This window comes from Argiope bruennichi, chromosome 3, assembly GCF_947563725.1.
Source record: "Argiope bruennichi chromosome 3, qqArgBrue1.1, whole genome shotgun sequence".
Taxonomy (NCBI): Eukaryota; Metazoa; Arthropoda; class Arachnida; order Araneae; family Araneidae; genus Argiope; species Argiope bruennichi.
Window position 1 is genome coordinate 139,349,542 of NC_079153.1, and position 14,953 is coordinate 139,364,494.

Below are 14,953 nucleotides of genomic sequence, written 5' to 3' on the forward strand. Positions count from 1 at the left end.
ATTTTCTGGACTCAAAAATACCTTTCACTTTGATCAAGTGTATTGAAGATTTATAGTTTGTAGTCTGTTAGAAATTGAATTAGCAATAAAAACTTTTTATAGCGAGTCGGCAGTTTCTTTGTGGTTCAGTATTTTGAGAAATATCTCGTGCAAAGTAACGATACAATTACAAGACAGATTTGGAAGAAGCCAGTCATTGTGGTCTAGCTTTAAAATATAATCTGTGATTTTTATTTTGAAAGACTGTAATGTAATATAATGTAAAATTTAATGAATCATCATTAATATAAAATAAAAATTACAGATCTCAGTTGGCTTTTTTTACAATCCAGCATAAAATAATGTAAACAACATGTGAAATTTACAATCCCATAATTAAATTTCATTCACGAACCGATAAATCAGTCACTTTCAACATAAAAAAAAAGCCTTTCTGAACCACAACCAACACTGAACCATAGAAATATACCTATCTTATAATGATGCAAATAATAGTCATGGAAATATCTTGGAACTCCGTCCAATGTTACAGACGTAGCTGGATAATTATATTACAGGTGCCCCAAAGAAAAATTTTAGCACCTTGATCCTCATTCTTCCTCTCTTTTTCCAGCCATCGCCAACATGAGACATCGGAGAAACGACAGCGGTCCCCTCCACGTTCTGCTCATCGCTTACGCTAGGACGGGATCCTCGTTCGTGGGCGACCTGTTGCAGAGTCTGCCGAACACTTTCTATCATTTCGAGCCGCTGCATTTCCTCGGCAATCCCGTCCTCAATGACAGCGTCCAAGAAGCCAGAGCCTTGTTGGATAAAGTCTTCCGGTGCAACGTCTCATCGGTGGGGTGCATTCTCTCACGTTATTTCCTATTTCAATGATATTTTTTCTAAAGCAAATAACTTTTTTTCCTTTATACAGCATTTAATGTTATAAAAATGGAAAAATCGAATATTTAATCAATGCATAAAAGGGATCCAATGACAATTAGATGGGGTTTACTAATCGGGTAAGATCTGAAAAAGAAAGAAAAAAATGACAATAGCTGAATACGACAGCAGCATTTTTTTTTTTCCATAAGATCTCCAACATCATGCTATAAATTTGATAAAAGTTTTTTTTAATTGTTGTGGTGTTTAAAAAAAATAGATTTATTTAAATTTTAAATACTATTCTTTTTTTTAATGAGATGCATTATTATAATTATGGAATCTCAATATAATTTTTTTCTTCCCATTTTTTACATTTCTGCTGTTACTCTTTGGTAATAAAAATTTGCTTTGCCATTCGATTGACTGATAACTGAATTCTGAGACCATTGAAATGAAATAATATAAAATCATTTCACCTTCGAATCTACAGAATTTTAACCGCTTTTAACATCAGGAAATGAGTGAAACAATCCATTACAGAGTCCTACTTTTGTAAATCTGAAATTATTTAAAATTCATAATCAATGTAGAATTTTAAGCAGACGGTTAAAAGCGGAGATCAGAATAATTTATTCCTAATTAGCGTTCAGATTTTTTTTATATTCTTCAACTTTTTTTTTCCTTTTATAGTCATTACTGACTCTTTCATTTTCAGACAATAGTTATTTGGTATTATTAAAATGCTAATCCTGAATCGATGGAACTTTTCTGTGGTACCGGACTCGAAATAGAGAGAAAGTATCGCGACTCGATGTTGACGTTTCAGACCTCCCCGAATCCGAAAAAACCCTTTTTGGATACTATCCGTTTGTTTTTGGAACTATCTGTTTGAAACTTTGTCTATGACAAAGCTGACTCAAAAACGCTTCGAGTTCGACGGTAGAAATGCCGTGTAGGGTCTTTTTACCAAATGTGTAGATTCTTAAATAAACTCTATTTCAAAAGAAATCTGTCTGCCCGGCTGAAGTGTATAAGTTAGCATGATAACTACAAGATGAATAAATTTTAGTACGCAGACTCAACATCTAAAGGGTCGACACCTATCAAATGGTGAGCCAAATTCTACAAGGGATGGACCGACCGTCAGCCGGTCTGTATTTTCAGAAGCATGTCAGCGCGATCACTCAAAAATGCATTCACTTAAATGTATCAAGTTGGGTATGTTATTTGGTGACTGCAATCGTAGTTCTGTGTCAAATGTTGGTTTCAGCCGGTTGGGAAGAAATGCATCTGAAACAGAAATTCATCTTCATTAGAGAGTAGGCCGAAAGTTTTGGGAAGACGACTCCCTCCGGTTTGTTTCAACGATTTTTGAGACAGCTTTGGAGCATTTTAATTACTACATTACTTTCTGTTCTTCTGTATATTTGTGGCCCTTTGAGAAACAGCAAGTAGACGATAAAGTTATCGATTAAAAACAGTTCGTGACATTTCATTTCGAAACAATGGGGAAAATCTAATAGAATTTTTGGTAGAAAATAAAAGAGGAAGGTAATGATCTTCCAATATGGACAGCTTTAATATTCGCAAAGATACGCCATATTTTACGGAGATAGTTTTATAAATGGCTCCTTTATCTTTACTTTTCATTTACATTTGAATGAATGCATCATTTAACTCTTTGACAGTTTGTTGTACGTCATCATCTTGTTTTAATCTTTAACGCAACATGGTAATTCATCGTCTCCATTCCTGGAATTTAAATTTAAGGAAATAAACATACATGTTACTAACTCTTGCCTTGGTATTTGGAAGAGCCGCAAAGCAAACAAATGCAGTTCTGAAGTAGTCGATCTGCTCTTTACAGAGCATTATATAGTATTACATATTTCACTGAGCATCATATTTCACCTTTTGATTTTTTTGCTGTTTATTGCAATCAAACTCTTTTTTTCGAAATTAAACACAGGTTAATTTTTCATAATCTAGAAATGCTACTCATATTATCATCTGATGCAGAATAATCAGCAAAAAATAAATAATAAATAAATAAATAAAAACACCTTTGTAACTTTGTTATTTATTATCGCATCTTCACAAATTTGATGTCGATGGAAATGGCTTAAAGGTCCAGGCTTGATGAGATGGACAGATTGATTATCCATTGTCTATTCATCTTTTATCATTATAAATTAACCAAAAGTCAACTTTTACAATTCTATAAAAATAAATTGTGTTTCATTTCTATGAAACTATCTGTTTGAAATATAAACTTATTTTTTTAAAAATTCAATTAATATCTAATCAGTTTTTCTTCAATTATTCTATAAAGATTAGCATTTCAAAATGCAATGAAATTATTCCACTTTTAAACATTTAGAGCTTAGTTTTAATTGTCTGAGATAACGATTGAAACTGTTACGAACTATTATAATTTTATAATGTAATGAATTCGAAAATTTATGAATGATTAAATTAAGCTTATTCAGCAGTTTAACATAGCAATAAGTTTGTTCAGTTCAATTTTTAACTTATTTCTTTTGATTAAATATTATCTCTTGATATTTGTCTCGTATATATTATTAATTTTTGGGCCTACGTACAAAAGAAAAAACTCACATCTTTGCTCCTCTTTATTGTGCAATTTGATATTCATAAAACAGATGCCAGCGCATTCTGATGTTGTCTATAATGGTTATCTATGATCGTTACTGCAGAAAGACTGAACTGATTCAATTTTTTGTTATGGTTATCGCAATTATAGCAAAAATTACAACTGTTGTCCGACACAAATAATAAAATGAGCGGACGAGTTAGTCACAAGAGTCACATAATTTAAAACTAGAATATCGAACATTATCTTGTAGTTGAAATATTATTTCGTTTATCTTTAAAATATTATTATAATAAATAATTTTAAAAAATAATCCTGAATTAGGTTTCCAAAGCCCTGTTTTTAATTTTTTTTATTTAAGTATAATATGATGTTAATATTTCTTTGGTTTATTTTTTCTACTTAAATTCCTTTAATTGTTTTAAGAGTGGGTGTTTTTTTTTGCTTTAGAAAAGAGAATGCTTAATGGGAAAAAAATTAAGAAGCCATAGTTTAGCTTGTAGCAATTTTGCTCTTTAAAATGCAAATGATTCCCTTAAATATAATTATTTCCTAGTATATTAATGATGCCGTATAATTTCATTAAATTCTCGATTTATTAGCATGCAATTAAGAATATATTCGGTTAAGGAAACGAAAATATGGAAAAGTGAGAATTCGAAATATTTTACATATATTAATTATAATTATCTTTCCTTTGCGTATAATTTGAATCAAAATAGACTTTCTTTTCATCTTAGAAGGTGGTTGATTGGTGATTAATATGTCTCTTCTGTTTTCAGATTGATGGCTTCTTGAAGTGGCAACGGAAGCATAAAGGCTATATGAAATTTAAAAGAAGTTTAAATTACTGGAAGGAATGTTCCAAAAAGAACTTCTGCTACAATGGTTCTTACATTGATAACTATTGTCGTAAGCATGGAACAATAGTCATAAAAACAATCCGTTTAAAACTACCAGATGCAGCCGAGCTCTTCATTACCCATCCACATCTAAATTTAAAAATCATCTATCTGGCCAGGGATCCCAGAGGTTCGATAAATTCCAGAACAAAATTCCCCGTGTCTCAGTGGTGCAAACGAGATCCCATGTGTATTAACCCAACTCATTTCTGTTCTGCTTTGGGCGAAGATTTGAAAATCGTCTGTACTTTGTCCAAAGAAAGACCTGAGGACTTCATGGTGTTACGCTATGAAGATCTATCGATTGACCCATTTGCTACCACCACTCGCCTAGTGGAATTTCTAGGACTGCAGTCTATACCGTCAGATACTCAGGCGTTCCTAAATTCTCATACATCTGTGATAGGTAACGTCAGGGAAAAGTACAGACCACAAGGCCTAGATTATCCTTATTCAACGTTCCGTAACTCTTCTATAACAGCAATGTCGTGGAGATCGCAAATGTCTTTCAAAAGAGTAACTCTTTTGCAAACGACATGTCAGACTGCTCTGACAGGATTGGGTTATTATGCTTATTCGACTACAGCATCTCTGCGTTCCAACCTGAACTTCGATACTAATGTCGACGATGCAGTCCGCTCATTTTGTTCAGTAAATTAATACATGTCTAAGAATTTGAATATTAAGTTATTTGACGTCACAAATATTTTTGTTATGTATTGCACCTGATACAGTGATAACTATTTGTTCAATTCTGTAAACACACTCAACAGACTTAGATTTGCTTTTCAGTCTATTACATTGCCTAACATTTTTTGGAATATTACAATAGCCGTTTCATTTTGAATTTAAGATATTGCAATTGCAATTGTACACACCTCTGATGAGAATTAATAACATTAAGTAAAATAATATAAACAATGTTTGAACATTTTAAAAACTAGGTCTACATAAAATCACTACAAAAAATTATTGCTCGATACGATTTTTCCCAGCAAATTTGGACTCATTATCATCAAGGAAAACTTGTACATTGTAATCGTAAGAATTGCATCAAATAATGGAGACAGAAATTTATAGTAATTTTAAGAATCATTTTTGCAATCCTTCGTGAATTCCATGATTAAAACAAATCATTCCTTTATATACCTATATTTTTAACATGTATTTAATTGTGCATTCTTTTCAAACGAAATCAATGTAAAGCTTATAATATGAATAATATAACTCATAACTGAACCACTCAATCAATAGTGGCTCAGATTTTTTGTGAATTCCAAGTCTTAATGAGACTTTCATAAGACTCTTGGAGCATAAACAAAATTAACAATACTCAACAGTGAATTATGATGCCCTGTATGTGTCATTTGATATAAAATCTGAATTTGTTTCCTTTCGTATTATCAAAGGGATATAGAAATATTTGCCTTCACATTTAAATCACAAATTGCTACTCATTGTGAAATTTTTGCTCTATATTATTTTACGGTCATTTCTGCAGTTTTTCATAAAACTTATAACATTTAATTCAAAAAATTATCCTGTAATCTGAAACCATCTTAACTTCAATATCAAATGCTTCTTCGCCTAAATTATTTTTGTATTCAGTTGTTTAGTGTTTGTAATGAATTCTTTGAAATTTTACAACAATAACCATGCTCACTAGCGACCACTCTGGAATCATTTAGACTTTATGTGATAATACACTGCTTAATGAGAGAGATAATTCATTGCTGCATATTTATTTTAAACACGCAGAAGTTTTTTTACTAAACTGACGCTCTCACCAAGCAACTATATTAATCTATATTTGGCCCATAATATTATTTTAATAGAAAAGCATTATAAACATATCATATCAAAAACAGTCCATCCATTTAATAAAAATACAAACGTACTTTGTTTTTACTTTTTTTTCTAAAAAGTTATTTTAAAACACAAAACTGAATATACATTTTCTAAAGATATAATTTCTTCAAAAAATTTTATGGAGATTCGTAATTTGTTGCGAATTAAAAAAAATAGCACATCACAAATATTCGGAAAAATGGTGCAAAAATGATTTTTTTTTTTTTTTTTTTTGCTAATTTATCATCGAAACAAAACAAAAAAGAAAATAGTATCATAAAACAGATAGACTGTATTGAATAACGATAAGGATAATTATATTTTAATAAATAATACAAAAATTTAAAAATAAAACCATTTTGAAGTCTCTTTTAAAGGAATTCTTCTTTTTAAAAAATGACGCATTCAATAAAGAACATCTTATTTGCTAAACAGCGATGATCTCGAATATTTACCTCAATATCCGATATCGTGCGACTTTTTTATTAATGTTTCGAGTCTTAGAAATCAGTGAAATCGCCACATTGTCATATTAAAATGAACTATATTAAAGTAATAAAAAGTCATTTCAAATATTCCCCCCTAGTGCAATTACGTTATTCAAAATATATTATCTATATAATTTTAATTTAAGTACATTATTTTGCTATTTAAAATCCAAATTTCTCAGCGCATTATGGAATTGATTTCTATTACAAAATACGTTATCAATTTCATTTGCACAAATTAATTTTGAATACTACAGTACTGTAAGGGAATATTTATAAAATAATAAAATGAAAAATCGTGGATTAAAATGAAAAATACTCTTTGATCATCCTTTCCGTTTCAGCCGATGTGTTTGGAGTTTACGAATTTGTGAAGAAAGCGTCATAAAAAATGAGCTTGTTCTTTGACTTTTTTCTATGTGAAAAAAGGGCTATCTCGCCATTTATACATTTTGAGAAGATTTTTTTAAATGATTATTTTGTTCAAACGATTAAAAAATGAAAAATTTGAGTCGGGTTTTTATTCCAATTATTGTGTCGTTACTCATATCTACAAAAAAAATAAGAAAATTCATTAAATATTATTATTAGTCCGTCAAAAAGTATAAATGCTCGCAACATGCAAATTTTGAAATCAAACACAGTGTGTCTTTTGATTGAGTAATGTGTCTTCTTCGTTGTACATAAGTAAACACAGTCTTCAGATTTATTCTTCTATCAAGCTTTCCATCGGCCGCCCTCAGTTTTCCTTCTTCGAAAGGATTTCTCACAGTAAGAGCCCTTAACAACCGGAGATATATAAGAAACGAATTTCTAGGGCTTTTCTCAGTACGCATACATATAAAAAAATAGATAATACTTATTTCAATCTGTTTATTTTTTAAAAAAATAACAAAAGTTCTTTATGCTTGTGCATAAATGAACTTTAGATACATCCATTTCAAATTCCTTTCTTTATTCTCAGTATATAAGATCAAAGATGAAGATGGTATGATTCGATATTTCATTATATAAGTCTTTTTATTCTGTGGAGATTTTAAAAAATATCAAATATCCTGAAAACGTAAATAATTTAAATGAAATTGAAAATATTTTATTATTTTTTCAGTTTTTAGTGCTTTTATATTGAGAAAAAAAAGGGTAAATTCCTATTTCAATCATGAAAAATCATTTGCAAAAATTTAAAAAGAATCACAAATAAGAAAATTAAATTACAGTTCTTTAAATTTGGATTTTTTTCATTTTTAAAAATGGCACCATATTACAATCTAATGGTAACATTCCTTTCATAAGATTTATTATTTTACTTTATTCATTCATATTTTTATTTAATCAGATTTCAACAATTGCACCCATTTGTTATAGAATGAATCAATTTTTAGAAAATTTTTATTATTTTGTTTAAAAAAGAATTTCTCTGAATTTTCTGCAATTGTGATCATTTCCATCTTTTCCGACATATTAAAATAAATGAAATGTTAATCTAAAAACCAATTAGTTTATAAGTTTCCGAACTGAATCTGTTTGTTGAATCGTTGTTTATTATCTGCTTTTTATATTCTAATTATTCGGAAAATAAAACATCAATTAATATTATTTCTAAAGTAATATAAAAATATCAACTTCGTTTTCTCTTGCATTTTAGTGATATTTTTCTCCCAGGTAATACGTATTTTAAATTGCAATCATACCTCAAAAAAAGAGTAATAATAATAATAAACTTTGCGATTTAGCTGGAAATCTTTCAAAACAAAACAACTCAGATACCCAAAATTTTGCTCCGTGATGTTTCAACTGTTGCTTTTTTGGCATCAAATTTTTTTAAGTTCTTCTTTCAGCAATTTTTAATATATAGGTTTCATAATTAATTAAAGTTCTAAAATATCATTTAAAACCTAAAAATGTGCAGGTTTCATCTGAATTAAATAGAAGTTTAATGAAAGGACAGAATCATTTGAGTCAATCTATTTTGTATCTAGAGATATGTTGAACACACGGCCAACTTGACATCAGGAGCCTGAAATTCGGTTGACCATAATTCAACATCAGCTTCATTAGAAGGGAAAATTTTCAGTTATATTGGCATTAGTTAATTTGGGGAATTTGAATTTCCAACTTCACATTCTTTAGATTAAATTCAGAAAAATGGAGATATTAAGAATTTTAATATTGAGCCGACTTGCATTAAATAAACAAAAATTGCCTCTTCTTTAAAAATCTTTTTTTGGAAACGAGAAGCTTTGATTTTAATGTAAAAGCTCTGAGTAGTAAGCAGCTTTAAGATACTTTTTGTTGGATTATACATTTCTTGAATGTATTTAAATGTAACGTGCATTCGAAATATGAATGTATTTTCAATTTTACGAGGTGTTGCAATTTGTAATTTAATGAATAATACTTCTGAAATAGTATGACAGATATTGCAGTGGTCTTGAAGCAAATATAAATTTTATTGCAGAATATTTCACTAATAATATGTCATCTAAACTCAATATTCGAAGGAACATCCACATTCTACCTAAATGTTGCTGGAAATCAACATCTATACCAGTAATAAATATTCTCAAAGCTTTACCGTACTGTCTTCAATTCTTTGCAGAAAGATTTGTCTTCAATTTTATTTTTGTTATATTATGTTGATTTGATTATATTTGATATTTTTAATATTGATTCATCTATAATCTGTAAGACATATTTTGTGTATCCGAACATAACGCATCTAGGTATCTCCCTCCAATGCATTTGAGCTTCTTACATTACAACAGAAATGAGCAAGTTCGCGGTATTTCTTCGAAATTTGGGATTTTGAAGATGACATTTCGTAGAAAAATCTTCTTTCAGATGTTCATTTCAAAAAAAAAAAAAATCGAACGATAAAACTTGTTTATTTCTGAAATTTATAACCAACAAATGTTTTGTTCGAAAAATGTCTAATGTCGGGTTGATTGAATGAATGCTTAAAAATTATTTTAAAAATCTCTGAGTATTAATGAATTACAATTGAAAATCGCAAATGAAAGATAATTCTTTTATTCCTTTTTCCATGTTGCGAAACATCCACGGTTCGCCTTTCACAGTATTATTTCTAGTCAAATTTGAAATACTAATTATAGATTATTTGTTTATATTACATTTGTTTCTGTTATATTTTATGTTAAAATAATTGTGAAACAAATAATACTATTGTAATTTATATATTTTGTTCTATTCTTAGATGTGAGAAAAGAAATTTTAGTCATTTGGAACAAATATTTTATTATCTCTTCAAATGACTTCAATGTATCAGTTTCTATCTGATTGAAATAAATGTTGAATTGTTTTGCTTTTTACGACTTTACTCTTCTAAGTGAAAAAGCTTGCCAACGAATGGACAATAATTTTAATTGAAGTAAAGATAGAGTACTTCCGCTAGCATACAGGGCCACGGTGACCCTGCTTCGGAAATGGTGAGTTTCAGGTTCGAGCTTCGATTCCATGAAAGAACCGGCGTGTAAGTGGGTCTGGTGAACACCAAATGCTTCGGGGCCAACCCCACCCCCACTTGCTGGTGTGGCGCTAAAGTTTGGAGAGGGGTGTCCTCGCAGGCGCCCTCCTCATGATCAGGTAGTGGTTCAAAATTACGAGGTCCGTCCGAAAATAGCATAAGTGTTGCTTTAAAATGGGATGTTAATGTAACCAAACTAAACTAGCCCACTGAATCATAGTAATAAAAAAGCGAAGTTTTTATAAGATTTCTTAGAAATTATCAATATATAAAAAGATTGGTTTCCTAGAAACAGATCAGTCTTTTTACTGAAACACGAATTATGTTACTTACTTGATGGCTATTGTTTAAAATTTCTTAAAACCTTTAAGCGAAATCTCAAATTATTTTTTTAAAGCGGGGATTCTTCATAAAAAACATTTGTTTCTGTGAACATAATCATTGGCAATCTAAATGTCATATGTACATTTTAAAATGAAATAAAGGAGAAAATCGGTAGAGATTGGTATCGGTAATTTACTGATATTTTCTCACTTTGTAAAATTCTAATGCTTTCGCTATGTGATTCACGAGTGGGTTTATTTCCATAAAAAGAGGAATTCAGCTGACTTTTTCTATAAAATAAAGAATCTGATTCTCTACTAAATAATAAAAGAATTACACTTAAATGATCGTATACTGAATATAACGTAAATTGCAAATGATAAATCTTCAATGGCTATTTAATCTGAAATTGAAAATATTAATTCTTGTATTTAATACGAATTCTTAATACACATAAAACAAGGAATTGAAAAGAGGTGTGGGGGCATTTTATTCTTATCTGAGACAACTTTTCTGTTTAGGAGAAGACATATAATATTAGGAGTTTACCGGATAATCTGTATTTAGTAACTCGCGGGAAGACAGCCATTTCCTGTTCTTTAAGCACGGCTAAAAGGGACAAGAATGATGAAAGATGAACATTATTCGTTTCTCGAAAATTTGTGAAATACGAATGTTTTTGCAGACATAGCCAGTTGAAGATGAATCATTTAAACTAGGATACACATGTTTTGGGTTTAGAATGTCATTCTTGAAGAATTGGTCTGGCTCCATTAATTCATAAACTCCTGAAGGATCTAAAGGGTCATGCATTCTTTCCTATTTCGATGTACCAAGATATAGTATTGGTTTTCAGAAATTTGAATGCAACATTGAAATGAGTATTTTTATTATATCATAAGATTTACATAAATTACATTGATCTAAGTATAGAATATTTAAACCCCTGCAATACAAGGAATAAAAACTCTTATTTTTCAGTACATCTTTTCAGGACCCACAAATCCAACAAATCAAAACCTATTTTTCGGTACATTTAGTCTTGATATCACCAATATAATTTTTATAGGAATATCATTCTATTTTAAAAATAACAGGACCAACTATGCACTCTAATCAAAAATTGTCCGTACACTTTCAGATTTATATATATATTTTTTCCGGGTTGCTCCAGAAAAACTCTTTTTAAACTTCAATTCAATTTTACTGAGCACATTCGGTCTTGAGCATATTTAGGGAACTGATCATTAATTAATGAAGAGTATTTTGGCACATTCCGTTTTACAAAGAGGATGTGACGATTTGAATCTTTCAACAATGATTTTATTTTGCACTAGCTACCTTTGCCAACTGGCTGGTTCAACAGGATTAACATTCTCTAAAACTTTCAACTAAATATTTTATCTAACTCTTAATGGCTTCTTCAGCAAAATATTTCTAAACTTCAAATTTTGATAGTCATATAACTCGTGCCATTATAAACATCTTACACCGCTCTATTCATTCTACTATATATCTCTATTTTTCTCTCTGCTCTCATTTAACGTTTGTACTTTAAATTGAAGCAGACTTCAATGAAAACAAAATTTGTTTGTTGGAATCAAATATGCCTTGTAAAAAAGGATAAATGCAGAAAAGAATTAACAGTCAACATTAAAGTTTTAAGTGCCCTATAGAATATGTTTTTTATATAATTTATGCAATGTCTTAAAGAATTACTCAATACAAATTTATATGATTCATCGTGAAATTCAGTTTTACTTTCAAGAAGATTTAAACGACGTACTGTTTTATTTTGTTTCAGTCGATAAATGTACTCGTGCTGTACTAAATAACCCCAATAAATGTATGTAATGAAAACATCAAATATTTCAAAATAAAGTATTAATCAAATGATACAGTACATTTCGTTGTGTTAAGGTAGAAAGAAATTTCAACTTCCCAGTATTCATTTTTGCAGCCTATCTCAAGAGTGCACATTATATTATTGAAAGAATAGCAGAATCATAGTTTAAACATTTAAACATATTATTAAGATATATAAATAAATATGAAAAAAATGTAAATGTCAATAGTCTGAACTACTTGTTTCAACATTCCGCATCTATTATTATAGATCTTTATACCTTCAACATGGTATACATACGCAAAAAAAAAGAAAGAAAATACCATAACACTAAGTAAAAAATAAAAATTATGTCCATGTTAAACTTTTAGAGTTCATCCCATGTAAAAAAGTAAAAAATATCTTAACATTTATTCTCTTACTTTTAATCTTGACAGAATGTTTACATTCCTTTAACTCATTTCCTCAGATCAAAAAATTAAAAAAGCAAACCTTCATGTACAATTAATCTCAATTATAGAAATTCTTTTCTGCTTGTTCTCATATTTTATATAATATATACTCTTATATTTATTTTGCAGAAAATCTCATGTTCTTTATTCGTTTCATTTCTTACGGACAAGTGCTGAAAATTAAATTTTTCTAGATTTATTTGGCAATAAGAGTTAACATAATCTTTTAATGTGTCAGCGTAATAGCAATACGTTGTTGTTGTTGTTTCTAATGGCACTTGCCATGGACAAGATCGCTGACGAAGTCAGCGACGTTGATAAACGCTACTATTTTTCAAGCAATCAAAATGCGCTCTTGCAACTTAATTTTTATTTTATTTTTATCTCCCTCTCTCTCTCTCTCTCTCTCTCTCTCTCTCTCTCTCTCTCTCTCTCTCTCTCTCTCTGTGTGTGTGTGTGTGTGTGTGTGTGTGTGTGTGTGTGTGTGTGTGTGTGTGTGTGTGTGTGTGTGTGTGTGTGTGTGTGTGTGTGTGTGTGTGTGTGTGACATAAATTGATAGAAAATATACTTAAAATAGTTTTTTCAATCTTGACTAAGAATAGAATCATAATTTTGATTTTTTTTAAACTGCATTATTGAAAAGGATTTGGGAAAAAGACCTCAACTTGCTGAGTATCAGAAACTGAAAATCTGTGACGTTGGACAGACAGCGATGGCTTAAGCTGATTGAGACGCTCGTGATTTATTCTAAAGTGTAATGCCGAATAAGATTACTGAAAAAAATATTTTTTTTGAAATTAAGATGATACAAAAATCATTTTTGCGCTGCAATATTTCAGGAAATTTTCAAATAGTCAAAATTTTCTGAATTTTCATTAATTATCATTACAAAAAAGTTCACCCCAAGATGCATATTTCCACCCTCCAAAATGCATATGTGCCAATTTCGGTAACTCTATGTTAAACGATCTGGCTTATAGAACGCCAACGCATGCACATGCGCGCAAACACATATTCATTTTCATTTTAAGTATAAATAGTATCATTGAAACGTCATTAGGATGTGTATTTTCATCTGCTGTATTATTTTACTCAGTTGCTCAAAAGGCTTTTGAAAAATTAGGATGTGTATTTTCATCTGCTGTATTATTTTACTCAGTTGCTCAAAAGGCTTTTGAAAAATGGAAAGATGTTGAAGGAAAAGTGAAATTTGGACAGAACACCGCAAAATAAAATGAAAAACCAACTTTTCGCTTTCTAGTAAATTCTAGAATTGATAAAACTAAAACTTTTTAAATATGTATATATGATAACCTCTCATATAATACTATCAAATTCTTTTCAATATTTGCTTTAAAATAAGTACGAACTTTACGAGACTTATTTTTGTTCTTTATTTCACAAAACTGTTTTTACTGTTTCTGTTATTTTTTCAGCTGTATGGTTAATCCTCTTTTTAAAAAAGGGTGTTAAAGTTGGAAACACTTCATCGAAGCTTTAAAGAGCATGAAATTACCAAAACTCTTGGCTAGAAATGAAACAAAGTTTAAATAAAGAATTGTAAAACTATAGATGTGCTGCACAAAGAATTATAAATGCTGAAACAAGCTATTGATATGAGATGCTTCTAACAATCGTAGCAATCAATAAAATGCTTGGTACGAGTTATCTCGCTTTTCAAGATAGAAACAAACCAGTTGTTTGAGTATAATAACGATAATTTCCTAAAAAATGTTGAGTCGCTGTCTGAATTCCATATTATGGAAAAGCACATCCGTCATCAAATATGAAAGGACTAAAGCTCACTATTTCGGGAAATATATACAAAATGAGATAACGGTGAAATGGATGAAATTTAAAAAGCCCCATTCTTTACCATTATTTTAAATTGCACTCTTAACATTAATAAGGTAGAGAAAATGACTCTTGTAATCAGATAAGTTTAAATCTAAATTTGTTGCCACTGCGGTTGGAATAAAAATCAGAGAAAGCTTTTTAGACTTTCTTCTAGTTTAAAGACGCACAGAGGAACAAACGTTTTAAATTATAATAGGAGAACTTCATAATTTGGCTATAAATTTGCAAGATAGCAGAAGGCACTATGAGGGGCGATAAAGCAGCACTG

General features: G+C 29.8%; 1 protein-coding gene across 1 annotated transcript in view; it reads left to right on the forward strand.

Moving 5' to 3' along the window:
• LOC129963133 (carbohydrate sulfotransferase 1-like) overlaps nt 1-10,047 on the forward strand; it is a 50,337-nt gene extending 40,290 nt beyond the window's left edge. Inside the window, exons 3-4 of the mRNA XM_056077226.1 lie at nt 614-840; nt 4,267-10,047. Of these exons, the coding sequence (XP_055933201.1) occupies nt 614-840; nt 4,267-5,046 (1,007 nt within the window). The 3' untranslated portion in view covers nt 5,047-10,047. The remainder of the gene's footprint in view (nt 1-613; nt 841-4,266) is intronic.
• Nucleotides 10,048-14,953: the final 4,906 nt, after the last annotated feature.